General features: G+C 39.9%; 5 protein-coding genes across 6 annotated transcripts; all 5 read left to right on the forward strand.

The window, feature by feature from the left end:
- Positions 1–1,860: 1,860 nt before the first annotated feature.
- LOC124308142 (odorant receptor 49b-like) lies at positions 1,861–4,403 on the forward strand. Its single transcript, XM_046770545.1, has 6 exons — positions 1,861–2,136; positions 2,667–3,244; positions 3,371–3,470; positions 3,561–3,653; positions 3,724–3,879; positions 3,964–4,403. Exons 1-6 carry the CDS (start codon positions 1,948–1,950, stop codon positions 4,009–4,011), a joined length of 1,164 nt encoding a protein of 387 aa, XP_046626501.1. The 5' UTR covers positions 1,861–1,947; the 3' UTR covers positions 4,012–4,403.
- A 797-nt stretch (positions 4,404–5,200) lies between these two features.
- Positions 5,201–7,338, forward strand: LOC124308147 (odorant receptor 67c-like). The gene is made up of 6 exons (XM_046770553.1): positions 5,201–5,510; positions 5,733–6,310; positions 6,438–6,537; positions 6,619–6,717; positions 6,795–6,950; positions 7,023–7,338. Exons 2-6 carry the CDS (start codon positions 5,814–5,816, stop codon positions 7,068–7,070), a joined length of 900 nt encoding a protein of 299 aa, XP_046626509.1. The 5' UTR covers positions 5,201–5,510; positions 5,733–5,813; the 3' UTR covers positions 7,071–7,338.
- Positions 7,339–9,833: 2,495 nt separating this feature from the next.
- On the forward strand, positions 9,834–12,529 carry LOC124308148 (odorant receptor 49b-like). Its single transcript, XM_046770554.1, has 6 exons — positions 9,834–9,888; positions 10,500–11,077; positions 11,206–11,305; positions 11,415–11,513; positions 11,596–11,751; positions 11,838–12,529. Exons 2-6 carry the CDS (start codon positions 10,629–10,631, stop codon positions 11,883–11,885), a joined length of 852 nt encoding a protein of 283 aa, XP_046626510.1. The 5' UTR covers positions 9,834–9,888; positions 10,500–10,628; the 3' UTR covers positions 11,886–12,529.
- Positions 12,530–13,687: 1,158 nt separating this feature from the next.
- On the forward strand, positions 13,688–16,344 carry LOC124308145 (odorant receptor Or2-like). Of its 2 annotated transcripts, none has more exons than XM_046770551.1 (6): positions 13,688–13,822; positions 14,406–14,986; positions 15,076–15,175; positions 15,273–15,365; positions 15,446–15,601; positions 15,690–16,344. In XM_046770551.1, exons 2-6 carry the CDS (start codon positions 14,436–14,438, stop codon positions 15,735–15,737), a joined length of 948 nt encoding a protein of 315 aa, XP_046626507.1. In that variant the 5' UTR covers positions 13,688–13,822; positions 14,406–14,435; the 3' UTR covers positions 15,738–16,344. The 2 variants fall into 2 exon arrangements, with proteins under 2 accessions (XP_046626507.1, XP_046626506.1); XM_046770550.1 differs by lacking the exon at positions 13,688–13,822 and adding an exon at positions 13,941–14,004.
- A 2,543-nt stretch (positions 16,345–18,887) lies between these two features.
- LOC124307973 (uncharacterized) lies at positions 18,888–20,780 on the forward strand. The gene is made up of 6 exons (XM_046770224.1): positions 18,888–19,076; positions 19,175–19,752; positions 19,829–19,928; positions 20,112–20,210; positions 20,478–20,564; positions 20,658–20,780. The coding sequence occupies exons 1-6, from the start codon at positions 18,888–18,890 to the stop codon at positions 20,778–20,780; spliced, it is 1,176 nt and encodes a 391-aa protein (XP_046626180.1).
- Positions 20,781–25,131: the final 4,351 nt, after the last annotated feature.

Here is a 25,131-nt window from a genome sequence, read left to right on the forward strand (position 1 = left end):
AAAGTTCAAAAAATTGCACAGCAAAGAACAGATAATTAAGATTCGAAAAACACGATTTTATCCAAAATATTATATATTTCGATACTCGAGTTCTTCTCCGGTAAAGATGAGTTGCCGATACTTTCCGTCAGGGTTCGAAACACTTTGCCCGGTTCGCATCTCATAACCCATCAAGTTCGGAACATATGAATTCCAGTACTTCGTCATGCAGCGTTACATGTACTTTTAGATTCTGAAAGAAGAGATGTACCATTTCATTTGAAAAAGAAACCAAGTCAACTCTTACCTGTGGCTAATGGCTCATGGCTAATGGCTAATGGCATACTCGCGACGTATGTAACACAGCAAAATTATTTTCCTCTTTGAACCTTAACGATTTTGTATCCAACGGTTCTTCGTGTTTTGTCTTGCTTCTGAGATATCAGCCTGTGGTGATTAAAACAAATAACATGGTACATAATAATTTTATGTCATGGTACTTGCACTCTCTGTATCGAGGTAGAAGATTCAAGTCAACACAATTTCCTGGTACAAGTCATCGCCGTACATCATGATCATTCCGCAGTCCAGCTCACGAAGCTGAACTGGCCATCGTCGTTTAGTTTTGTTCATCGTGAGTTACACTATAATATTGTTGTTTTTCAGGAAAGAAAATTGCAAGTCCCAGAAATATTCAAAATATCAGTAGGTGATGATTTTCAGATCAATTCGTCTAAAAATTCTACGTTTCCTGTTCATCGTAGTGAGGGTAGAAGTATCGTGATGGATCTCATTCGGATGAAGACATTTTAAGCTATGATTACATACCCTTCCCAGGTGTTCACATAGGCTGCGATTGGTAAAATATGTTTTAATAATTTCTGCATTAACAGATGAGCATAATTATTATTATTATTATATAGTTATTCAAAAACACATCATAAGCGCCAAAAAAGATGACAAGCTCTACGCGATCAAACTGCCAACAATCGTGGTGGGCTTAACAGTCGTTATCAAAAACTTACACAATTCAGCAGACAGTAGATGTTTAGTGTAGCGTCGGAGTGAAATAAGATCACGAATTTCAAGAATCCTTGTAGAAATCACACACAAAATATATTTTGTGCTTGCACATTGATGACTGTTAGCTTAGATGTAAGAATGACTATCGAACTGTCAATTTTCAACCGATTTTACCCATTGATCGGTTAAACCGTTCAACCATTCTGGATGGTTAACCGATCTCGGCCGGTTAATCCGGATAATATTGTCATATAGTCGAAGTCCAAGGGCTGGTTGCTTTTAGAATACCAAGAAACAGGCATCCTTGAGCGAAAGCTTTCGTTTAGAAAAGCACCTCACCTTGTGAAATATCACAGTAGAGGCTGCAGCTGCAGATTCAACTACGTAAACTTAGTTTTTGATGAAAGTTGCCACAGATGTGTAGGAAAATTTTTTTGATCCACAAGACAAATCAGATACGATTATACATAAGTTTCACGATTCTCCTGATAGTGCTTATTTCACTATGCCAATAAAAATTTCCGACTATTCGTTAATTCATTCGCTTTGGCGATCATGCATCGCTAATCATCGTCGATACGACCTCTGTGGCAAACTTATCCTGAGGTACTATTTTCTGTACCGTCCTCACTGCTTGAACAATTACTCGCAGGGCGTGGCTACGAACACAAGCATAGATAATGTCTGCAAAAATCAACTGTATTTGTAGATGTGATTCTGCAAAGTTCGCAATAGAGGGGATAATGAGCGCGCCCATAGACGAGCAGACGAAAGCTTCTGCCGATACAGTGCGTATGGCATTCAGACTTCAGTTCGAGATCGCCGCTCTCGGAAGCAACAATCCTCCGGCCAAGTTTGCCAACACTGTGAAATTGCGCTGATCATTACATTTCTTACTATTCTCACATTTCATACAGTTTGGGGTACGTAATACGGAACCCTGCAATGTCCGGCCATGGATCTTTTTGGGGTCATTTTTGGTTAGCGAAACTCTTCCTGCAATTCGCTGGCCTCCTTCCCATCGGTGGATCGTCTTGTTTATGGAAATCTTTTCTGAACCAATTTTTAGCAACTTTACCACTATGGACCAGCTTCTACATACTGATCCCGGAATTCAAATACATATTTTTTCAGGTAAGTAAAAGATGATTGTATTATGCTCTGTTCAGCATTCGTTTACTTATGCTGTAGAAATTTTCCAATCGCATGACATGCGAGCGTTGTTGAGGTAAGAAGATGATATTTTTTTCTGTCACCGGTAAAACTTTATCCCCGGTTGATAAAACAGTCGATCCTCTAAGTCGGGCCGCTTTTCCTAATCCGACCTCACACGTTACCCCCACTGTAGACTTATCACGAGGCTTGTTGGATTCCAGAAGAGAAATCGGAATTAACAACGTTCTTTATCACGTGTTGACTTGAAACAAAATTGTTTTGAAATTGTGTCAACGTTTGAAAAAACGTTTTACTTTTTTCTGCTTATGCGTTTTACTTGAAGGGGCGGAGGGGGTAACGCACCGAGCGAGATCACCTTCCCCTACAGCCCCGAGAGCGGCTCTACTGAGAGCACCGACAGAATATAAGAACTTAACCGTTGACGTTTTTACGTCAGATCTTGGAGCCTCGATCATTAGGTACGTGTATCGACGAACTTTTTGATACAGAGTCCCGACATCGACAGTTTTCTGGAAGCAGTGCTGATCACAATATCGGTCTTAACGTACCAACTTAGATCAATCTTCGTTGTTGTATACCGCCACAGGATCACACGCTTGTTCTTGGTCTGCGAGACGATGTGGAAAGAGGCAGTTCCTGCGGATTACAGTGTGATTTTTATCTGGGCTAAGCGTGCGAAACGCATAAGTACAATTTACTTTTGCGGTGCATACTGTTCGGTGATCACGTTCGCCGTGACGTCGACGGTAAAGCAACTCTCATCTGCTGAAAATTCTACAACAAAATATTACCCGTTCGCCCCTGAAGAAGATTCCACTCCGACTCCACAATATCAGATTAAGTTTGCTACTCAGGTTCTGATCAGTTACATCGGAATAGCGTACATAGCTGCTTGCGACATGACTGGCACCATACTAGCACTCAACATGTGCGGACAACTGGCCCTCATCCGAAGCTGGCTCGCCGACGTTTCGGGAGAAAATGTGTGTAAAAGGGACCGAAAAACCGACCAAAATCTGCAAAATGTGTTGATGAAATGTGCTCGTCGTCATCAAATCGTATTAGAGTAGGTATTTCATCCCAATTACCATCCAAAAAACTATTTGCATGACTATAACTGGTAGTTTTTTCCTTGCGCAAGAATTTTGATTTGGTACAATTTTGTCCTCATTACTTGACGTTTCTTTTGTAGCTTCTGTTCCGAGCTAGGAGATGTGATTCGATACAACTACCTGATACAAATCATCACTGAGATGTACATCATGGCTGTTTCGGGAGCGAGGCTTTCACAGGTGACAAAAAAAAATTGGATTAATCCGGTGTAATCAACGAGTGACAATTTCGACCCCGGCTCAAGTAAATTTTCTCATCCATCGTTGCAGGGCTCTGGATCGGTCCAACATCTTTCAACATTGCTCTTGGCGATTAATGGGCTTTTGTTTTCTTGTTGGCCAGCGGACACTCTCTCCTGTCAAGTGAGTATAGTTGGAAACTATCGAATCTGCTCTGATACTACCGTTATTCTCCTCTTCCAACCGTTTCCAGAGCACTGCGATAGCGCAGGCAGCTTATGAGGTCCCCTGGCATCGCGGATCGTCTCGTGAAAAAACCATGGTAGCGGTTATGATAGCGCGATCTCAACGCCCTGCTACATTGAGCGCGGGAAATTTCATCAAGTTGTCTTTGCAGACGTTTTCCTCCGTGAGTTCAGCCGTCATTTGCATGTCGTTCGATATAGATTATCAATTTTATTCCTGTGACAATTTTATTCAAAATTGTTTTCAGATCACGTCAAACGGCCTATCCTTTTGCATGGTCTTGCTGAATATCTGAGTACCGTATGTCTCTTTTATACGTAACGTTAGGCAGGCAGTGTTTGCCGCGTTGTAGTTAATACTAGATAAATCGAGATAACAATAAAATTTTTTATTATTTCCAATACTCGAAATGTCTACAATTATCGTCTGTTATTCTTCACAATCACTCGAAATTAATTTGAACAACTTAACAAATAGAAAATGATCTTTCCTTGCTTATGAAAAGTATAAAACTTGACAAACAATCGAAAGTGTTTCCATTGTTCAATGTTCATGAACTCGTTCGAAAAAAGTAACCGTCGACGGTATGTAACATCGAAAATTAACGCTCCACGGGGGTTGATCCTAGCGTGTAGAGAGAAACCAGAGCACGAGTGGCGCAAAAACCAATCTTAGCATAATGATATGCACGGCGAAAAAGCGCATCGACAATAAATTGTAAGCCCGACGAGAGGGTGGTGATGGTAGACTGTTTTTTCGATATCATTACCGATCAGTCACATATACGACAGGTGTCTCGATTCCCAACGCTGGAGCGGTGGGTGAGGACTGTGTAAAAAAAAATGCACGGTTCGACGTCTATTTCATTCATTATTATTCAGAAGTGCGAGCGTTTATCACTATCTGAGGTCGCTAGCTGCCAGCCGCATTGAAAGCCTAAAGAGCAACAGAATTCTGCATCCATGCCACATTCACCCTTGCTTATATTCGTTTTATTTCTGGGTATTTATACACGATGTCAAACTATGAATTTGATCATGATTATTTTTCAGTTACCACCAATACCGTGATGATAAATTAGCAAGATAAACCTTCCTTTCCTTTTCCATTTGAAGTTATTTTTTCACTTCAGCGTTCAACGTAACATCTTCCCAGATGATTCGGAACACTGAAAGCGATATTGATTGTCTCGTTTGGGAATATTTATTGTTTATCACACAAATCTTCATCGTCGATGTAACCGTCAATGCAAACCGCGAGTACGTGTCGTTGTTTCCTGTTCACCCATCGCTGATACTTGACGATCACTCGCAGAGAGGGATTACGAATACAAACGCAGAAAGCACTTGTTGGAAACATTTGTCTCACTGATGCGATACGAGGAGAAAAGTAGAGGGGATGGATAATGAGTAGCCTGAATACAACGAGTAGTTGCAAGCTCTTCGCGTATTGCTCACACACTTCTGTTCAGGCCTGTCTTTCTCGGGAGCACCTCTTCTCCTACGGACAGCATCACCATTTTCTATATCCATTTGTCGTACCTCTCAATAAAATATTCGTAACGGATAAAGCCAGAAGTGTGACAATTCACAACTCAGTCTAGCAATGTCGGGGCAAACAGCTTTCTGGGATCATTTTTGGCTGGCCAAGTTCTTGTTGCAATTCGCTGGCATTCTTCCCATCGGTGGATCATCCGCTTTGTGGAAGTCAGTTCTGACCGAGTTTCTAGCAACGTTACCACTGTGGGCCAGCTTCTATCTGCTCATCCCAGAAGTACAATACATATGTTGTCAAGTAAGATGAAGACTGAAAATATGCAGTTTTTTTTTTTTTTGTATTTATATTGGAAATCCTAAGCCGTTCCGATCAGGCTTCAGACCTTACTTATTACTCTCGTTTTTTCTTGCTGTAGTTCCGTGCAGAAAAAATACCAGCGTCAATGCGCAGCATAAAACACAGAAGCTTTGTTTTATGTCCTTTGATAAATTTATACATATAAACCCTTTTTTGATACAGAATCCCAGCGTAGATGGTTTGCTCGAAGCTTTGGTAATTATATCCGCTGTTTAGACAGGACAATTCAGATCGGTTTTCGTTATGGTGTATCGTCATAGAATCATGAGCTTGTTTTTAATCTGTGAGACGATGTGGAAAGAGGCCGACCTCGCAGATCGTAAAATAATGTTGCCTTGGGTCAAGCTAGGCAAAATCATTAGTACCGTTTTCTTTTATGGTGCTAATTGTGTGGTTGCCATGCACATTCTGAATACGGTAGTAAAGCAGATTTCGACTCCTGCTAATTCAACTACAAATTTTTATCCGTTTATCCCTGAAGAGGATTCTACTCCTAGTCTGCAGTACGAAATCAAGTACACGCTTCAGACTATCATCACTTACATCGGAGTTTCGTACATTGCGGCTTGTGATATGACTGGGACTATACTAAGTTTCAACATGTGTGGACACTTCGCTGTCGTTCGTAGTTGGCTTTTGGAGCTGTCGAAAGAAAATTTTGATGTAGCGGATGGAAATACGAATGCTAGTTTTCAGGAGGGGTTGAAAAAATGTATTCGTCGTCATCAAATCGTATTGGAGTGAGTATTTTATTTTGTCGATTGCTTTTGGACTGGTACATACAGAAATAGTTTGGTACTTGATTTACCTAAATTTCAGATTCTTCAAAATTCCACTGAAACAATCAAAATTCTGCTTTTTTTTTAGGCTCTGCGCTGAGCTGGAAGATGTCAATCAATACAACTATATTATACAAATCGTCACTGAGATGTACATAATGGCCATTTCAGCAGCTGAATTTACAAAGGTGAACTATAGCGGTTATTATTCAATGTAATTGAAGAATTAAGACATTTGGTTCAACTCAGCCCTGGTCTCTTATCTGTAGTTGCAGAATTTCGGGTCATTGCAGCACCTTATAACATTTCTACTGGTAATCAATGGACTTTTCTTTTCTTGCTGGCCTGCGGATACTCTCTCAGTCGAGGTGAGAATTGAGCAATGTCCAAACTATCCGGCTTTGTCTTGTTACTGTTCTGTATTTTTCTTTTTCGATTCTTTCAGAGCAGTAACATCGCTCAGGTTGTTTACGGGGTTCCATGGTATCAAGGATCACGTTCCGAGAGAATTATGGTTGCCGTTATGCTGGCAAGATCCCAGCGGCCGGCAACATTGAGCGCCGCGAAATTCGTCGGGTTATCCTTGGAAACTTTTTCCTCTGTAAGTGAAACTTTCACCCTACTCCTTTTCGACTCGCATTCACTGATGTTATAATATTTTTAATAATTTCAGATAACATCCAGTGGCATATCTTTGTGCATGCTCTTAAGCAGCTTCTAAACTGTTTCTCAAGAGTCCATTTCGCATTAAACACTAGAGCATTGTACCTTTAATCGTGCTGACGTCACTTCGTAATAAATATTCAAGTATCAAAGATATTCGAAATGTCTGGGTAACTATTGAAAAATTGATTCGTTTAACAATCGCTAAAATTTCCTTCTCCTTTAGTAGGGCGCAAAAGTTCAACGATTCTGTTGAACATATTTCGAGCTACGATTACTAATTATTTGTTGAGGGCTTTCACGAGACAGTAAAACTATTTTAAGGATTCGTGTATTGACGTATTTATTTATTCAAAAACGCCATCTTGGCATACGAAAAGAAAACAGGCTTCACGTCGATTATTAGATGCTGAGGCATTGATTCAAAGAAGTATTTTACCGTGTAAAATATAATAGTTGATAAACAGAAGTCTAAATTTAATTACTTAAAGCTCAAGATTGCCACGTGTCATATACAAAAGGCTGTGTAAATTGATAAAAAAGAGTTCAATTTTCGACAAAATAAATGATCTTAATAATTTGTTATTAACGAATGAATGAATGATGTCTAAAATCATCCAGTCATTCGATAAATAACGTTATAATAAGGATCTGTCCAAATTTCGAGTCAATCGGACGGATAAATTTTGAGATTCCGTGTACGCTGTTTTAAAAAATATTGTTTCGAGCAAAATGCGAAAGCAGAAAAGGTAAGGAAATTCACACTTTTCATATTCAATATAAATTTTAGAGTCTTAATATCGCTGGCGCTTCTCAGGTACGTTTCCCCGCAAGGAGTGTACCAATATCCAAGTTACTTTATTGTAATTTTTTACTACGCTTGGATCTAAAATTAGGCAGCAAGCAATATCGTTCCTCGGTGAAATTATTCAATTGTGCAGAATTAAACCACTGGTAAAGAATATTCGAGTCTATAAGTCGTTAATAAACAATCTGATCCTGACAAAAATATTCGAATATGTAACTATTATCGATCCTTCCGAGGTGTTAGAAAGGATTTACTTCGTCAATTGTATTTCGATCATATATATGTATTTTCGATTATTTATTCAGTATGAAATGTAATCTGAAGATCTAACGAGGAATACAGGCTTCACTATTTCATTAACATCTTCAAATTGCCGTCAGGGTGAAGTGTGCTCAATGCAGTTGTTATAAAAAAATTAAGGAAGCCATCATCCAGACAGTATAGCAGCGCAACGTCTAGGCTGGAGTCATAGCACAAGTATTCGTGAAAGAAGCCCATAATGCAGGGTGCAGTTGCACATCGAAACGAACCATGCCCGATACGCGCACGTCTAATACGTTATACCACATCAGAACCATCGATAACCTAGACGTCTACAATTAGGGTGGTTGAGTTGGGCCGGTCCGTAAACCAAAGATTAACGCTGCATGAGGGTTGCGCATGGCGTGTAGGGTGGAGTGAGAGTGGCGGAAGAGTAAACTTCACGATATGTCCGGCATGGGACTCGGCAGAGAAACGCATCGGCAATTGTAAGTTCGAATAGAGGGCGGCGATGGTCGAATGTTTTTTTCCGATATTACTTCTGATTAGTCATGAGCGACAGATGTCTCAATTCCCAATGTCGGAGCAGAGGGTGAGCAGCACGAAAAAAGAGTCGCAAACATTTTATGTCTGTTCCGTTCTTTATTATTCAGGAGATCGTGTGTTGTGTTCACCCTTCTGATTACACGATTCAAAGATGTAAGTTGCCATTCCTATCGTCACTTGATTCTGTTGTATTCATGTTTTTTTTTTTTTATTCATTTTTATTTTTCAATATTTTTACAGCTGTACAACTTAAAAGGTGAAACATTTGTCTATTAATTCAATCATGTTTCAGCAATTGGTGGTTATCGAATGAATATAAAAATTTTCATCTCCTCTACGGATCAGCAATTTGTTGGCTTCACGAGGTTAAAACCATAATCTGATAATTTGATTGGTTTTATCTGCGTCTGACAGCAGCCAACGGTCGGACCTTCGAGCTTTATTTGTTACTCGCACATATCACTGCAATACCAAATTTTTTCAATTAGACGGGTCGTTAGTTTACGTATCAATATAGACACGGACACATTGAACGTTGAAACGGAACACCAACGATCATAGCTGCCACAAGTTTGGTGGAAGCTACATTCTTTTTAAATCTTCGAATACCGACAAGTGAGAGATGAGGTTTCTCAAATTCACTCAAGTGGAATATTCAATAATAATGGGCTGCTCTACCGGCTAGAACTTTACACTTCGTCATCAACGCAACCATTGAGGCAAAATTGGTGCGAAGAATTCTTTCTCGTGTTCATCCTTGGCGAATGAAAAATGACTGGCTGGGAGGGATTACAGATACAAGCAGAGAAAGTTCTCATTCAAATCGTTAGTCCCACGTATGCAATACTGGAAGGAGCGCAGAGGGGATAACGAGTAGTTCGCAACACACGAGTTGCAAGCTCGGTGCGTATGAATTGGACACTTCAGTTCGGGCCTGTCTTTCTTGGGAGCAACTCTTCTCCTGCAAACTACATCATTGCTTTGAGTTTCCGTTTGTCTGCATTGCATTTCGTAAAATCGTGGCGGTCCAAGATAAAGGCAAACGTGTAACGACTAACAACGCGGTCTTGTAATGCCTGCACAGAGAGCTTTCTGGGATGAATTTTGGCTTGCGAGATTCTTTCTACGATTCGCGGGCATTCTTCCTATCGGTGGATCATCTGCTTTGTGGAAATCAAGACTCACCGATTTTCTGGCAACCTTGCCACTGTGGGCTGGCTTTAGTACGCTCATTCCAGAATTTCAATACATTCTTTTTCGTGTAAGCTAAAAACTGGTTGTTGTAGACTCTGAATATCAATTACTGAAAAGTTGCACATCCTGACGAATAATGACTCCTTCTACTTGATTTTAATCAATTTTTAACTGTAGATCGAGCAGTTTTTTTTTTTTTACTTTTGTAATAATATTAACATTTGAAAGAATATTGTCAATTTCCTACTATTTGAAACCTCGCAGTACTTATCGAGTATTTTGCTACTCTAGGGATGCGTGTCAAAAGCGAGTTGACAAATTAAATCTCGTGTGTAATCGAAATGGTGAATCAATGCTTATGAAATTCATTGAACAATCAATAAGATAAAGTACTTAAAACACTCGCTTGATTTGTTTGTATATTCGTTATTTGCAATATTGACATATTTTGTCCTACTATGCGGGTTACCTTATTCGACTTACTGACGATCAGCTGGTAAGGTTCCGAAGTGTAACTGTTTCAATGGTTTCAGAGAATTGACAATACTAATTCGCAAAATTTCTTATTGACGACGAAAATGTAACTGTCGAATTGACGAGGTCATTTTATCACATATCCAAGCCACTTGTATAGAATAACACAAAATAACAATAACGAAAAAACTGTTTTCCATGCAGAATCCCAGCATAGACAACATCCTCGAAGGCTTGCTAATCGTATCCGCAGCGTTGACGGGTCAACTCAGATCATTCTTTGTTATTGCGTATCGGTCTCGAATTGCACGCTTGTACTCCATCTGCGAGTCGATGTGGGACCATTCCGCTCCCGCAGATCGCACAATAATTTCGACCTGGATCATATGGGCTAAATTTATAAGCACGGTGTATTTTTTTGCCGCAAATTGTGTGGTAACGGTGTTCATCATGACGACGACGCTCCAGCAGCGCTCATCTCCTAAAAATTCCACAACGAAATTTTATCCGTTCACACCTCAAGAGGATTCGACTCCGAGTCCACGGTATGAAATCAAGTACGCTGTTCAGGTGATATGCTGTTTTTGCAGCATGTCGTACATCGCTGCTTGCGACATGACTGGGACTATATTGAGTTTCAACATATGCGGACAATTGGCCGTCATTAGAAGCTGGCTCGAAGAGCTTGCAAAGGGAAAGCTCGATCCAACGGGTAAAAAGACCGACGAAAGTCTCCAAGAGGGGTTGAAGAAGTGCATCCGTCGCCATCAACTTGTATTGGAGTAAGTATTCTGTTTATTTTTCATTGCTTTCAAAGTTAAACACGAAATAACAGGTCACTAATTGCTTGAGTAACGATTCAGATGTATCGCAATCCCAGAGATATAATCAAAATTCCGAATTTTCGTAGCCTCTGTGCCGAGCTTGAAGACGTAAATCAATATAATTATCTGATACAACTCGTCACTGAGATGTACATAATGGCAATTTCGGCAGCGCAGCTGACTAAGGTAAACTAGCAAATATCGTCTGTCTCTCTCGAATAAGATGGCATCATTCATCGTAAAAACCAAACAGAAACTTTTCGCATTTGACGTAAGCCTCGTTTTTCACCTGCAGTTACAGAATTTCGGGTCCTTGCGGCATCTTATAACAGTCCTGTTGGCAATCAATGGACTTTTTTTTTCTTGTTGGCCAGCGGAAACTCTTTCTGTGGAGGTGAGTTCAATTGAACAATATCGATATCGTTCCACTCAACGTTGCAGCCGTATTGCATTTTCAATTCTCGCCGTTTTTCCAGAGTCGCAATATAGCGACGGCGATTTACGAGGTCCCATGGGACGATGCCTCACTCTCCGTAAGAGCTATGATCATCATTATGCTGGGGCGATCTCAGCGTCCTGCAACGCTGAGCGCAGGGAAATTTCTACCGTTGTCCTTGGAAGCTTTTTCTTCTGTAAGTCATACCTTTGCCTCTATGCTGCACGGCGTGTAATTTCTAATCATGGTTCACTCACGCGGTTATTTTCAAATTACTTTCAGATAACATCGAGTGGCATATCCTTTTGCATGGTCTTAAGCAGTTTCTGAGTAATTTATGTATGGTGTATTTCAAGCCTAGCAGTAATATGTACCTGTACCTTCGATCATGGGTATGTGCCAGTTTGATAACAGTTTCATCCTCGTAATAAAAATTCTTGCAACGAGCTACAATTACCGATTCGTTAGAAGAGGTCAACGTCTCGGATATTTTTTCAGTCTAAAATATCAACTGGGCATAAAAAAAATAACACAAAGCTTCACAGAATTAGTCGCTTTTCATTAATATCTTTTGATTGCGTCATTAGGACGGAGTGCACCTCAATCAGTTTGTTAATAAAACAATACGCAAGCCAGTAGACAAGGCAGTTGATCAGTGTGGAATAGATTAAAATCACGAGGGTTCGTGAAAATTATTTCCATAATACAAGGTACAGGTGTACATCGATAATTGTCCGTTTCGACTTAATCGAGAGTGTAACTATCATATAATTTCTCTTGATAACCGTACCTAGTACTAATCAGTGATCGCCGACAACAGATGCTTCGTCGTATGTTTAATTGTAAATTTCTCATCATATTTAAGCGGAAGATTAACTACCGCTAGAATTTCAAAAGGTTGTCAAGAGTTGAGTAAGGCATTCATTCTAAAGAGCATATCACATTAAAATACACAACTGTAAATGGCTGCAATTATAAATTTAACCATAATCATGAAACTCACATTTTTTGACAAAGTTCTCGTAAGTTTGCAAGGACGTTTTTTCTCATTAATTTCACTCCGAATGCTTGTTTGTTTGAAATGTCTAGAAAAATTTGCGACTGTTGGTTACTTAGCTACTGTTCCCCATTCATCCTTGCCGACTTAGCAATTACCGTGGGGTGGGACTGCGAAAAAATGCGCAGAAAGTATTCACCACCATCAGTATTGCATGTTTAATTCTGAAAGCGATGCATAGGAAATAATAAGCGCACCTACAAAACTCGACGGTCCGCGTTTCGCGGTAGCAACTCTTACTGTTGGTCTGCGAAGTTTGCCCTCGGTCTGAATTTTTGCTTCCAATTACGTTCAACATGGATATTATCGATCCTTGCGGACAACATTGCTGACGAAAACCGTGAATGAAATCAAGCCGACGGAATTAAAGCGTCATACAAACGAAAGAGCGGAAAGAAGTGGTTCAGTGGTATCAGCTTTGATACAAATGGCTGGCTGATAGAAGACTGAAAAGAAAAGAGTTTCAACGGAGACTGCAACGCTCGCTTATAACTAACAGGATAGACATTATCGATCCTGAGACGACTGGGTTGTTTTCCGTGTAGCCAAAAACCAACGATCAATCTGCATCAATCATCAATGGGGATGGTATACAAGAAGAATCGAATTCATTAACAATTCATTCCAATTAAAAGCTTTCAGCTGTTATTATATCATCCTCCATTTACAAAATTAACGATCAACTTTCAGATGATATCTTCAGTTGTCTCGTCTTTGAAAGCCGCGTTAAAAAGTGGCGAAAAAAACTCCTCGGATTTCTACCTCATCCAACTTATGTCACTACATTATCATCGTCAAGTCGACTAGACTAGGGAAACGACGCCGTCTCGAGCAACTTCGTGAACTATTCATTACTTTATCACTGTTCGTTCGTGCCGACTTGACAATTGCTGACGGGGTGGAGCTAGCGGGGATACTAGCAACGAGAGTCTTCGCAAAAAACGACTCCTTTGCATATGCGACACCGTTAGAGGAGCGGAGGGGATAATAACTGCGCCCACAGAAGTCCGCACCAAAGTTCTTCCAGGCGTTGTCCGCCTATTGCTCGCAGAATTCAGTTCGGGTTTGCCTTTCTTGACAGCAACTCATCTGTCGTAAAGCTCTTCGGCTCGACAGTTGGATTCTCCTCACTATTGCTCGTTACAGCAATAAATTATACGGTTCCTCTACTAAACTCCAGCGCATATTCGAAGTCCTGCAATAATGTCTGGTCAGGAATCTTTCTGGGATCATTTTTGGCTGGCGAAATTATTTTTTCAATTTTCGGGTATTCTTCCTATCAGCGGTGAATCGTTTTTGTGGAAAAAATATCTCAGTCAGTCCCTCGCAGTATTTCCAATGTTGCATAGCTTCTTTGTGCTCGTACCTCAAATAAATTTCATATTGTTCCGGGTAAGCTGTAAACTAAAAATACTAATTTCTGACAAGTTTCTTTGAAGTTAACAATTATACAGTATTTTTATATTGCTTCAGCCCATGCTATTGTTAACTGGTTGGTCAAAGTTGAGCCAAAAGTACCGAATGATTGCTAGATTGATAGATTGATAGAAACAAAAATGTGTTTTACTACCAATTGATGATTTGAACAATGTATGAAATCGATCTTGTAATTGATCAAACACTGATTAGCTAACGCATAGCCAATTAAAATTTTGAAATGTGACTGCTGTACTTTGCCGAAAATTTGCAGTTTATAAAATCGTATCTGAATATTTTCGGCGATATCGTTATTTTTCATCGTCTCTCGTCAATAATTAGTCCAGAAACGATCCGTCTATCTTTGTTCAATGCAGAATTACAACACAGATGGTTTGCTCGAAGCGATGCTGTTCGTGACGGCGGTTTTAACGGGGCAAATCAGATCGATCTTCGTTGCGGTATATCGTCATAGGATCGCACGTTTATTTACGACCTGCAAAGAATTGTGGAATCAATCCGTTCCCGCAGACCGCAAAATAATTTTAACATGGATCAGACGGGCTAAATTTATCAGTACGATTTACTTTTGTGCCGCAAATTGTCTGGTGAGCGTGTTCGTCGTTGCTGCGACGCTCCAACAGCTCTCATTTCCTGAAAATTCCACAGCGAAATATTACCCATTCACACCTCAAGAGGATTCAACTCCGAGTCCACAGTATGAAATCAAGTTCGTCGTTCAGGTGATATGCTGCTTCTGCAGCATGTCGTACATCGCTGCTTGCGACATGACCGGGACGATATTAACTCTGTACCTGTGTGGACAACTCGCTCTTGTCAAAAGCTGGCTCAGAAATGATTTGTCGAAAAAAAAATACAGCCAAAGGAAAGGAAACACCAACGATGATCTCGAGGAGAGATTTAAGAAGTGCGTCCGCCGCCATCAAATCGTTCTGGAGTAAGAATTCCTTCTACAAAATTATTTCAGAACAACTGTCTTGCTGATAATTTTTTTACTCGTAATCAATTTTTTTTTTTTTTTCACAGACTCTGTACAGAACTGGAAAATGCGATTCGGTATAATTATCTAATACAAATCGTCACCGAGATGTACATCATGGCAATTTCCGCGGCAAGTTTCACAAAGGTGAAGCTTACAATGCTCTACGCTTAACAAAAATATTTTTTTCAACAATTCCTACTCAAATTGACCATCTTCTCAGATAATGGATGATATGTTATAGAGTTCGGGATCGTTTCGATACTTTGCAACATTTATTTTGTCCATCAACGGGCTTTTCTTTTCTTGTTGGCCATCGGATACTCTCTCTTATGAAGTGAGTACCTACGTGTGGTTGGATATTAGGTATAAAACCGTGAAATTCAAATATCAATTTTCTTCATCCATCGCCTTGAGAGCACCGAAATAGCGCACGCGGTCTATGAAGTCCCATGGTACGATGGATCGCCCCTGGTGAAAACTATGGCTGTAGTTCTGATCGCACGATCTCAGCGCCCGGCGATACTCACCGCGGGAAAATTCATACCATTATCCTTGGAGGCTTTTTCTTCTGTACGTCGAGCAATGTCTAAAACTTATTATTGTTCAATGGGTTTCATAAATTTTAGCCATGGCAACGTCTAATTGAAATTTTTTTCAGATAACATCCAGCGGTATATCTTTCTGCATGCTCCTCCGCAGTTTATGAATCACGGATCTTGCATGCATAAATTGAAATTGTACTCGTATTTGTGGTCGGAATATCTTAACATGGCCGCACTGAGAGAAGGGGTTTAATAAAAATCGGTATTTATTTGACAAGATATTTCAAGATACTTCTTATTCGAAAAATTTCACTCGATTTAAAACATTATTCATTGATTCGCAGCCTATTGAATTTTGTCAAACAACATTCGTATATGGGGTAAATTCTTATTTAGGCAAACATGTTCGATGAATTAAAAAAACGTATTTTCTTGTGCGTAACAATATGGACGAATGAGAATATTGTGAAACAAATTAGTATTCAAAAATATGCGGAACATCTGTACTCGAGTTTTCAATTTCTAATACTTGAATTTGGCAGAGGCAAATTCAGGGAGTGACGGGAAATACTGTTCGAGAACCAGTGTGACTTCTTTTGATGCCATTTCTTTGCATCAAAGAGAAGCAGTTGTACGAATTCAATAGCATAACGCAGCGTATAAATAATTAATACGATTCAATTCAACGATCCTCTTCAATCGGTATCTTAGATTTAGAAATGAAGAAGTATAAATTGCGTGCAGAACGTAGATCTGCGATAATAATTTATGAGCCGATGTCACAATGCGGAATTTAAATAAAAGTTTTATAGTATTGAATGTTTATTGAAATCATTTACAGACATTTTTGCATAAGAATTCATGTACTTATTTTCAATCTAACGCGGCGAGATAACTGAAAGACATCACCAATTTCTTTTTGTATCACATATGTGAAGTAGCACGACATGTGCAAGATAATCACAGTAAGTTATACTTCCCTCGAAACACCCGAAAACCGAAACTAATAAAGATGTGCAGTGCAGATGATTCGTTTGGTAGAATTGTTTCTCAAAACAATGAGTCATTATTTTATTCCTAGGTAAAACAATTCTCAATCTTAATCCTCGGTCTATCGAGGAAGCAAAGAACGAAGCACGCAGCATGGCGTCTTACCATCGCGTGTTGAATTGAGTTGAAGCGCGGATATTCACGGAAACTATAGACATAATGCATGTTGCATAATGAAATCGTCGACTGTTAAGAACGACGAAAGGGCGATGGTACGATTCGGTTCTTGTTTTTTTTTCTTCTTTTTTTGTTCCGCGATATTAATACTAATCAGCCACGATCGACAGATGCGTGGATTCCCAATACGAGCTCCGTGGTCGCGCCACGTATTCAAAAAATTGCATGAATTACACGTCTGGGTATTCCATGATTATTATTCAGCGAAAAGTAAGCAAGCAAGTGCTCGTCGCCCTTATAGAGTTTGAAAGAGTATCCACAGGGTGTGGTCACATATTGGTGAATAATGAATAAAGATATTGTCCGGCGCTTCTCTTTCACGAGTTTTCTCTTGCATTGTATCTACGTGATGTCGGTACAGTTACAAGGCTGTGGAGAATCCAGCGCTACAATTACAAACCGCATCTATTTCCTGCAAGTATCTTCGTTTTGATATCCCGCCCTTGCAATAATTGCTACGCAGAGCAAGGTGAAATTTTACCGAAAGTGAATTTCGTGATGTGGACGTGAAGCGTGAAATACTTACTCCATTCCGCATGAGGTGAATGGATACTTGCAATGAAATGTATAATGTATCCATATCACGTGATGGATACATTAAGATGAGCTCAAGTTTGAATAATTGAATCCCTCGCCGCGCTGATAAACGAATAAGAACATTCAGTCGATAAAAAATCACGATCAGTGATCAGTGATCAGCAACTGTGATCACCATTTGCATGACCACTGATCGCATGAATCATTGCTCACCGTTTATCCTTGCCGACCTGACAATTGCTCGTAGGGCGGAGTTTCGAACACATGCAGAGAGAGTTTCCGCCAAAATCGTATAATACTGGAAAGGGCGTGAAGGGGATAATAAGTTCGCCTGTAGAAGTCCGCACCAAACCTTCTGCAGGTACCGTGCATGAGGCTCACGAAATTCAGTTCAGGTTTGTCTTTCTTTGGAGCAGCTCATCTCCCTCCGAGTTCCCCGCGATTGCTACTCGAACCGATTCGCTATCCACTTTTCAAAATTCGTCCGATTCCACTACTCCCTTTGTTCCGTTCAACGAAGCCGTCCAATGGTCGTGCAAAAATCATTCTGGGATTATTTCTGGCTGGGAAAGTTCTATTTTCAAGTGCGATGTAATCCAACTAGCGAAACAGTAGTACCGAATTTATTTGAATCCAATTTGTAACAAAGGAGATTGAAAAAATTGTACAATCCCAGGCTCATAGTCATGCGTGTGTATATAACCAACGGTCTTTATGGTAAAAAATACGATATATTAAATTTGACCATTAATTTCTCTTTCGAGTCCGCGAAGAAAATTGAGAGTTGCTGTAGAAATCTAACTGGTCAATTTTTAATAAAGTCGAGTTCCCTACGTACCATCGTTAACTGTATTATATCATCTATTATCCGAGTATCGTTTTGGAAATCACTGGATCAGTTTTATAATGAATGTAATTTTGTAGTAACATTTGGAAAAAAAGTAATGTGTAGACAATATTTTTTCTACCGACAAATGTCTTCGGAAAGATACTTCAATTGCTGTATTAAACAAGTACAGCGGAAGTTTTCAATCCGCAATGAATCCTTTTTGAATAGCCTTTTAACAAGATCATTGTTTATGAATAAGATGAGTTGTTTCACTGATATCTTTTTAAAATCTTGAGTACAACTGACAATTTCACGACACTGCCACAGTGTCACATCCATTCATTGTATCAATTTTACCAATCGGATGTTGTCAAATTTTATCTCAGAATTAAGCTTCAGTAGTGGAGGAATAATTATATACTTCCGTAAGATATTTAGGATAACTTGTCAACTATTTACGTGAGAACGTGACTTGACGACACAAGTCATTATCTGATAGGGTGATTCATTGAATTATGCAGCAATTAAGCTTCGCATCACCTTCCTTCGTCAACCCTGTCGGAGAGAAATTTCACCGACGTTACAACTGAAAGTCGCAGAATTCATTCAGCACTCTTCATCCACCGAAGAGACTTGAATTTGATGAATCATCAGCAATCATAACATTCGCGCGTTCATACTTTCCGGTGTCTACAGTTAATATCTCATTTGAATAATAAAAATGCCGGAACAAAAATCTTTCGACAATGCGGCGGGTATAATCAAATTTTCTCTTCAATTTTTCGGCGTCCTTCCTCTGAACGGACCTCCAACCATTTGGAAAAAACAACTCAGTAAATTTCTAACTGCTTTTACAATTTTGTGCGTCAGTAGCATCATCGTTCAAGTCATTCATCTCCTGCTCTCTACGGTAAGTGCTTGACTTGTACATAGAAGGAAGCGACGAGATTTTTTTCGGGCTACCCAATTCCACCATTAATCATTACGTTTTTTTTATGTGAGGCACAGAATCTTGGCGTCGATAAGTCAATCGACACCTTGAACACTGTAGCCGCAGTAGCTGGAGGAGGACTTCGAATGATCTTCATTGCCTGGAATCGCAATAAAATATGGCGTCTGATGTCGACGTGTGAGGCCTTGTGGCAAGACGCAAGCCCGATCGAGTTGAGGATCATTTCTGTATGGACGAATCGAGCAAAATTGCTTAGTCTTAGCCTGTGCCTAACGACAGTTGTTGGAGCCGCCATGTGGATATTTTCCCCCATAATCAAGCAGGTTACACCGGGTGCAGTTGTCAGCAGCAGGTCTTGGCCATACCAAATAAATATGGACTCTTCACTGTCTCCACGATATGAAATTATCTACGCCGTTCAATCAGCTTCCGCTGTCGTCTGCCTCTGCTCAATAATTGGCTGCGATCTTGTCTCACCATTTTTGGCTCTAAACGTTTGCGGACAGCTCAAACTGATCCAAAGCTGGCTGGCCAATATTGCCAAGAAAGAGTCAGAACACGATGAACGACGCATAGATCGATATGTTGAAAAAACTCTGAGAAAGTGCACTTTGCGGCACCAAATCGTAATGGAGTACGTGTAAAGTTCTTAAAACTGCCACGCAGATTGTTTGAGTTCTTTAATACTGCTAATTTTCTCTACACTCTAGTTTTTGCACGCAATTGGAGGAATCTGTTTGCTACTCTAATTTGGCGCAAGCTATGGGCGGACTTTACATGCTGGGCATTTCAGCGGCAAGACTGACGAGGGTGAGATGAAACATTCTTTGGCTGATTGCATCTGTCATGGGTGTCTGATTAACTGCCACATACCTGATTTGACGTACGCAACTACACTCTACTTGAACTTATTTTCTCATCGAAAATCATTTCAACGTGGTCCACGTGAAAATGGAAGCCATTCTGATATGTGTATCGTTTGTTTTTCCACAGATCCAAGGATCGGAAATTTTCCAATTCTTTAGCACCTTCTCCTTGGCCATTGGTCAACTGTTCATCTCATGTTGGCCAGCGGAGTGCCTCATCACCGAAGTCAGTATATGATAGTCTCGTGCCAAGTCATTACCGGATCTGATTATCTCTATTAATTTACTTCGTTTCTTGCCAGTAGAGCACCATGGTGGCAGAATCGATTTACGCAATTCCATGGTACCGCTGTTCGCTTCGTATTCGAAACATGGTGTTCTTTATGATGGAACAATCCCAACGTCCCGCCCGCTTAACCGCTGGGAAATTTGTTACATACTCTCTGGCAACTTTAGGTTCCGTAAGTCACTATCACACCATTACTTTAAGCAGGTCATGGAGATACTAGGAAGCTTGATTTCAGATCATCTCTTCTGCGATGTCATTATTCATGTTGCTGAGGACCATCTATTCTACCACGTAAATGACGTGCATACATCTACGTATAGTTACAAACTCCGAACGAATTTCCAAGAACTTGAATGTAATTCCATTGTGTTGTCCAATTAACAGGTTTTACAAAAGTTCGTATTCACGTTAAGACATGCAAATTTGGAAATTCCCGTGCAGTGTAAGAAAAAGGATAGTCACTACAGGGCATACTGTCCTATCTATAGCTGCCACAAGTGCAGTTAACAAACTTTGCTCACAGGCCGATAGGCACAGAACACCCACTTACGGATTAGTTTACCAAGTTATGAGGGCCGCCCTAGGCTTTTGCTTCTCTAAGCTTATAATTAGCGATTCAACTCGCAGTCAAACTCATGGAAATAAAAAATGACACACCTGCGCCAAACGTTTGCTACCAGCATCCATTCCCAATTATTACTGGATCGTGAATAAGAACATGTTTTTATGCCGAAACGAAATTACGAAACGTTGGTAAAATATGTATTCGTCTTGCAAAAACAATTCGTCCACTTTACACATAACGGTACATAACGAACGTTATAGTAGGGTAAGTGACAATGAGTCGTGCAGCTAAATACTAGGGTGAATGTATATATCTGCATGATGCATCATCATCGATCAAAAATCAGAGCAACGAAATTTTAATAAATTCGAGGTCCTCACCTACCAACCTCCACTGTATTGTAACGATGCATTATCCGAATATTGTGTTGGAAATCAATCGATCAACTTGATAATAAATCTAATTTTGCAGTAGCACTTGAAATAAAAGTAATGTATAGACGATATTTTTCAACCGACAAATGTCTTTGGAAAGATACTTTAATTGCTGTAATAAACAACGCGGCAATTTTCACTATGCAATTACTGTTTTTACATAGCCTTTTGACAAGATCATTGTCTATGAATGAGTTGAGTTTTTTTAATGGCATCACCTGAAAATTTCAAGTACACGTGACATCTTTCTGTACCGTCACATTAATTCACGGTGTCAATTCCAGCAGTAGTTTATTGATTAGTTTTATCTCACAATTAAGCTTCGATAGTGAAGAAATAATTATATACTTGCGTGAGATATTTAGGATAACTCGTCAACTATTTACTTCAGTTAACGATACAAGTCATTATCTAATGGGGTGATTCATTAAATTATGCAGTAATTAAACTTCGCATCACGCTCCTTTGCCCTTTCGAAGCAAACCTTGATCGACGTTGCAGTAGAAAGTAACAGAACTCATTTAGCACTGTTAATCCACCGAAGAGACTTCACATCGATGAATTATTCGCAGTCATAACATTCGCGCGTTTATACTCCCTGGTGTCTGCAGTCAATATCTCCTTTCGATAACAGCAATGCCAGACAAAGAATCTTTCAACGATCTGGCGCGTATAATCAACTTTACTCTTCAATTTTTCGGCATCCTTCCTCTGAAGGGACCTCCAACCACTTGGAAAAAACGACTCAGTATATTCCTAACTGCGTTCACAATTTTGTGCGTCAGTAGCATCATCATCCCAGTCGTTCATTGTATGCTCTCTACGGTAAGTGCTCGACTATTGCATAAAAAAAAAGAGATTGAGATTTTCTTCAAGTCACTCAATTTCACCATTGTAACGTAACTGCTCAGAATGGCGATTCAATGTTCTCGGTGTCTCAGGTGATTATTTACTTTTGAAAACATGTGTGTTGAGTATTCTTCAGGTCAAGTAATCCGATTACGACCATAAAAAGTTATTTTTTCCACGCGTTCATGAAGCTTTGAGCCCTCGAAGTTGAGGAGTTTTGGACCACTTTCTGAAATGGCGTCATAGAAAAAACTATCATCTTCTTTCTGTGGGATTAATTTTGATTTTGAAAAACATTGAACAATACTATTTTTGAATTGAAATACGCAATTTCAAAAATCACCTAGTCAATGTGATTTAATGTACGGTATTATAACTCTAGCTAATATTAGAAAAATTACTTGGTAATTCTGGAAATTGCGTATTTAGACTCAATAACAGTATTATTCATGTTTTTTAAAAGAAAAATACCTCCGGAAGAAATGAAGACAGTTTATTCTATGACAACATTTAAGAAAATTATCAAATAATCATCAACTTTGAGGCCTCAAAACTGTACGAATGCACTGAACAAATAACTTTTTATGGTCATAATGAAATTCCTTGACCTCAAAAATACTTAGAATAAATGTTTGCAAAAGTAAATATTCACCTGAACCAACAAAAAACATTGAATAACTTCATGACGCCACTTCGCGATTTTCAGCAGTTACGGCACGGGCAAACTTGACGCTGCTATGACACCTCAGCAGTTAATTGAGTAATCATTACGCTCTTTCATTTGAGGCGCAGAATCTTGGCCGAGACAAGGCAATCGACACATTGAACACTGTGGCCGGAGTACTTGGAGCAGGATTTAAAATGATCTTCATTGCCTGGAATCGCAACAAGATATGACGTCTGATGTCGACGTGTGAGTCCTTGTGGCAGGACGCAAGCCCGATCGATTTGAGAATCATTTCTGTATGGACGAATCGAGCAAGATTGCTTAGTCTTGGCGTGTGCCTAACGAAAGTCGTTGGAGCCGCCATGTGGATATTTCCCCCCATAATCAAGGAGGTTATACCGGGTGCAGTTGTCAGTAGCAGGTCTTGGCCATACCAAATAAACATGGACTCTTCAGAGTCTCCAAGATATGAAATTATCTTCGCCATCCAATCAGCTTCGACTTCTGTCTGCCTCTGCTCAATAATCGGGTGCGATCTCGTCGGTCCATTTTTTGCTCTACACACTTGCGGGCAGCTCAAACTAATCCAAAACTGGCTGGCCAATATTTCCAATAAGAAGTCAAAACACGGCGAACGGTGCATAGATCAATGCGCTGAAAAAACTCTGAGGAAGTGCACTTTGCGTCACCAAATCGTAATGGAGTACGTGTGAAATTTTTAAAACTGCCACGCAGATTGATCGGGTTATCTCACACTGCTTATTTTCTCTAAACTCTAGTTTTTGCGCGCAATTGGAGGACGCTGTTTGCTACGCCAATTTGGCGCAAGCTGTGGGCGGACTTTACATGTTGGGTATTTCAGCGGCAAGACTGACAAGGGTGAGATGAAACCATGACCTTCATTGCTAGATTACATCTTTTGTAGATCTTTAATCAACCACCATATACAACTATACGTATTTTCTCTACTTGTGGTTTTTTTCTTTATGGAAAAAACATTTAACGTAGTCCAAGTGAAAATAAAAGTCATTCTAATTTGAGTATCGTTTGTTTTTCCACAGATGCATGGGTCAGAAATTTTCCAATTCTTCAGCACCTTCTTATTGGCCATTGGTCAACTGTCCATCTCATGTTGGCCAGCGGAGTGCCTCATCACCGAAGTCAGTATATGATAGTCTCGTGCCAAGTTATTTTGGGATTCGATTATGTCCGGTAATTGACTTCTTCCCAGCAGAGCACCACGGTGACTGAATCGATTTACGCAATTCCATGGTACCGCTGTTCACTTCGTACCAGAAACATGGTGTTGTTTATGATGGCACGATCCCAACGTCCCGCCCGCTTAACCGCTGGGAAATTTGTTACATACTCTCTGGCAACTTTAGCCTCCGTAAGTTACTATCTCACGATCACTTATAAGCGGGTCACGAAGATACAAGGAAGCTTAATTTCAGATCATCTCTTCTGCGATGTCGTTATTCATGTTGCTGAGGACCATCTATTCTGCCATCTAAATAGCGTACATATATTTATAGTTACAAACTGTGAACGGATCTGTAAGAACTTGAATCATATTTGATTTTTTTTCTAATTGACAGTTTTCACGAAAGTTCAAGTCATTGGTATTCATGTTGAGGCATGCAAGTTCGCGAATTCCCGTGCAATGTAAGAAAATACACAGTCACTGGGCAAACTGTTGCAGTTAACAAACTTTGCGCACAGGGCCGATCGGTACAGAACGCCCACCCACACATTACTTTACCAAGTTGAGGAACGCCCCAGGCTTTTGCTTTTCTAAGCTCAGCGATTCAAGTCGCAGTCAAACTCATGTGAATAAAAAATGACACACCTGCGCCAGACCTTTCCCTTCAGCATATCCATTCCAAATTATTACTGCAACATGAATAAGAACATATTCTTATATCCACGGGAAATCACGAAATTAACATGAATCAACTACTGGTGTTCATTCGTTTCTACAATTTGTATTCGTCTTGCAAATACAATTTTTCCATTTTATCCGCAAAAGTGCATTATCACTGTCTCTTTCTTGATTTTTTACTTCGTTCACCACTAGTGATGATACAATTTTCTGCACTCATTACCCACGCCCCCTCTTACGGTACCTCATGCAGTATCGTGCCGTTGCAAAGAAGGCAGAAACCTTCTGACTTATTCCAGTAACTTGTCCAGATACTTTTCTATCCACGAAAAGTACAAAACATTCGAGTGGAAGGGGTAGCGCATGCGCAAATCGAATACTTGATCGGTTCCGGCTATTTGTGCTCGTGATTTCAATCTCTCAACAGGCATCACAAGCATCAGTCAGACTCGAACAATCGG

This window comes from Neodiprion virginianus, chromosome 6 (assembly GCF_021901495.1).
Source record: "Neodiprion virginianus isolate iyNeoVirg1 chromosome 6, iyNeoVirg1.1, whole genome shotgun sequence".
Lineage (NCBI taxonomy): Eukaryota > Metazoa > Arthropoda > Insecta > Hymenoptera > Diprionidae > Neodiprion > Neodiprion virginianus.

Coding starts and splice junctions, on each gene's coding strand:
- LOC124308142 (XM_046770545.1), top strand. CDS start 1,948: ATGTCCGGCCATGGATCTTTTTGGGGTCATTTTTGGTTAGCGAAACTC. Junction 3,471..3,560: donor CGGGAGCGAGGCTTTCACAG/GTGACAAAAAAA, acceptor CCATCGTTGCAG/GGCTCTGGATCGGTCCAACA. Junction 3,880..3,963: donor CTTTGCAGACGTTTTCCTCC/GTGAGTTCAGCC, acceptor AATTGTTTTCAG/ATCACGTCAAACGGCCTATC.
- LOC124308147 (XM_046770553.1), top strand. CDS start 5,814: ATGGTGTATCGTCATAGAATCATGAGCTTGTTTTTAATCTGTGAGACG. Junction 6,311..6,437: donor CGTCATCAAATCGTATTGGA/GTGAGTATTTTA, acceptor CTTTTTTTTTAG/GCTCTGCGCTGAGCTGGAAG. Junction 6,538..6,618: donor CAGCAGCTGAATTTACAAAG/GTGAACTATAGC, acceptor TCTTATCTGTAG/TTGCAGAATTTCGGGTCATT.
- LOC124308148 (XM_046770554.1), top strand. CDS start 10,629: ATGTGGGACCATTCCGCTCCCGCAGATCGCACAATAATTTCGACCTGG. Junction 11,078..11,205: donor CGCCATCAACTTGTATTGGA/GTAAGTATTCTG, acceptor GAATTTTCGTAG/CCTCTGTGCCGAGCTTGAAG. Junction 11,752..11,837: donor CCTTGGAAGCTTTTTCTTCT/GTAAGTCATACC, acceptor AATTACTTTCAG/ATAACATCGAGTGGCATATC.
- LOC124308145 (XM_046770550.1), top strand. CDS start 13,951: ATGTTGCATAGCTTCTTTGTGCTCGTACCTCAAATAAATTTCATATTG. Junction 14,987..15,075: donor CGCCATCAAATCGTTCTGGA/GTAAGAATTCCT, acceptor TTTTTTTCACAG/ACTCTGTACAGAACTGGAAA. Junction 15,176..15,272: donor CCGCGGCAAGTTTCACAAAG/GTGAAGCTTACA, acceptor GATATGTTATAG/AGTTCGGGATCGTTTCGATA.
- LOC124307973 (XM_046770224.1), top strand. CDS start 18,888: ATGCCGGAACAAAAATCTTTCGACAATGCGGCGGGTATAATCAAATTT. Junction 20,211..20,477: donor CGGAGTGCCTCATCACCGAA/GTCAGTATATGA, acceptor TACTTTAAGCAG/GTCATGGAGATACTAGGAAG. Junction 20,565..20,657: donor AGGACCATCTATTCTACCAC/GTAAATGACGTG, acceptor TCCAATTAACAG/GTTTTACAAAAGTTCGTATT.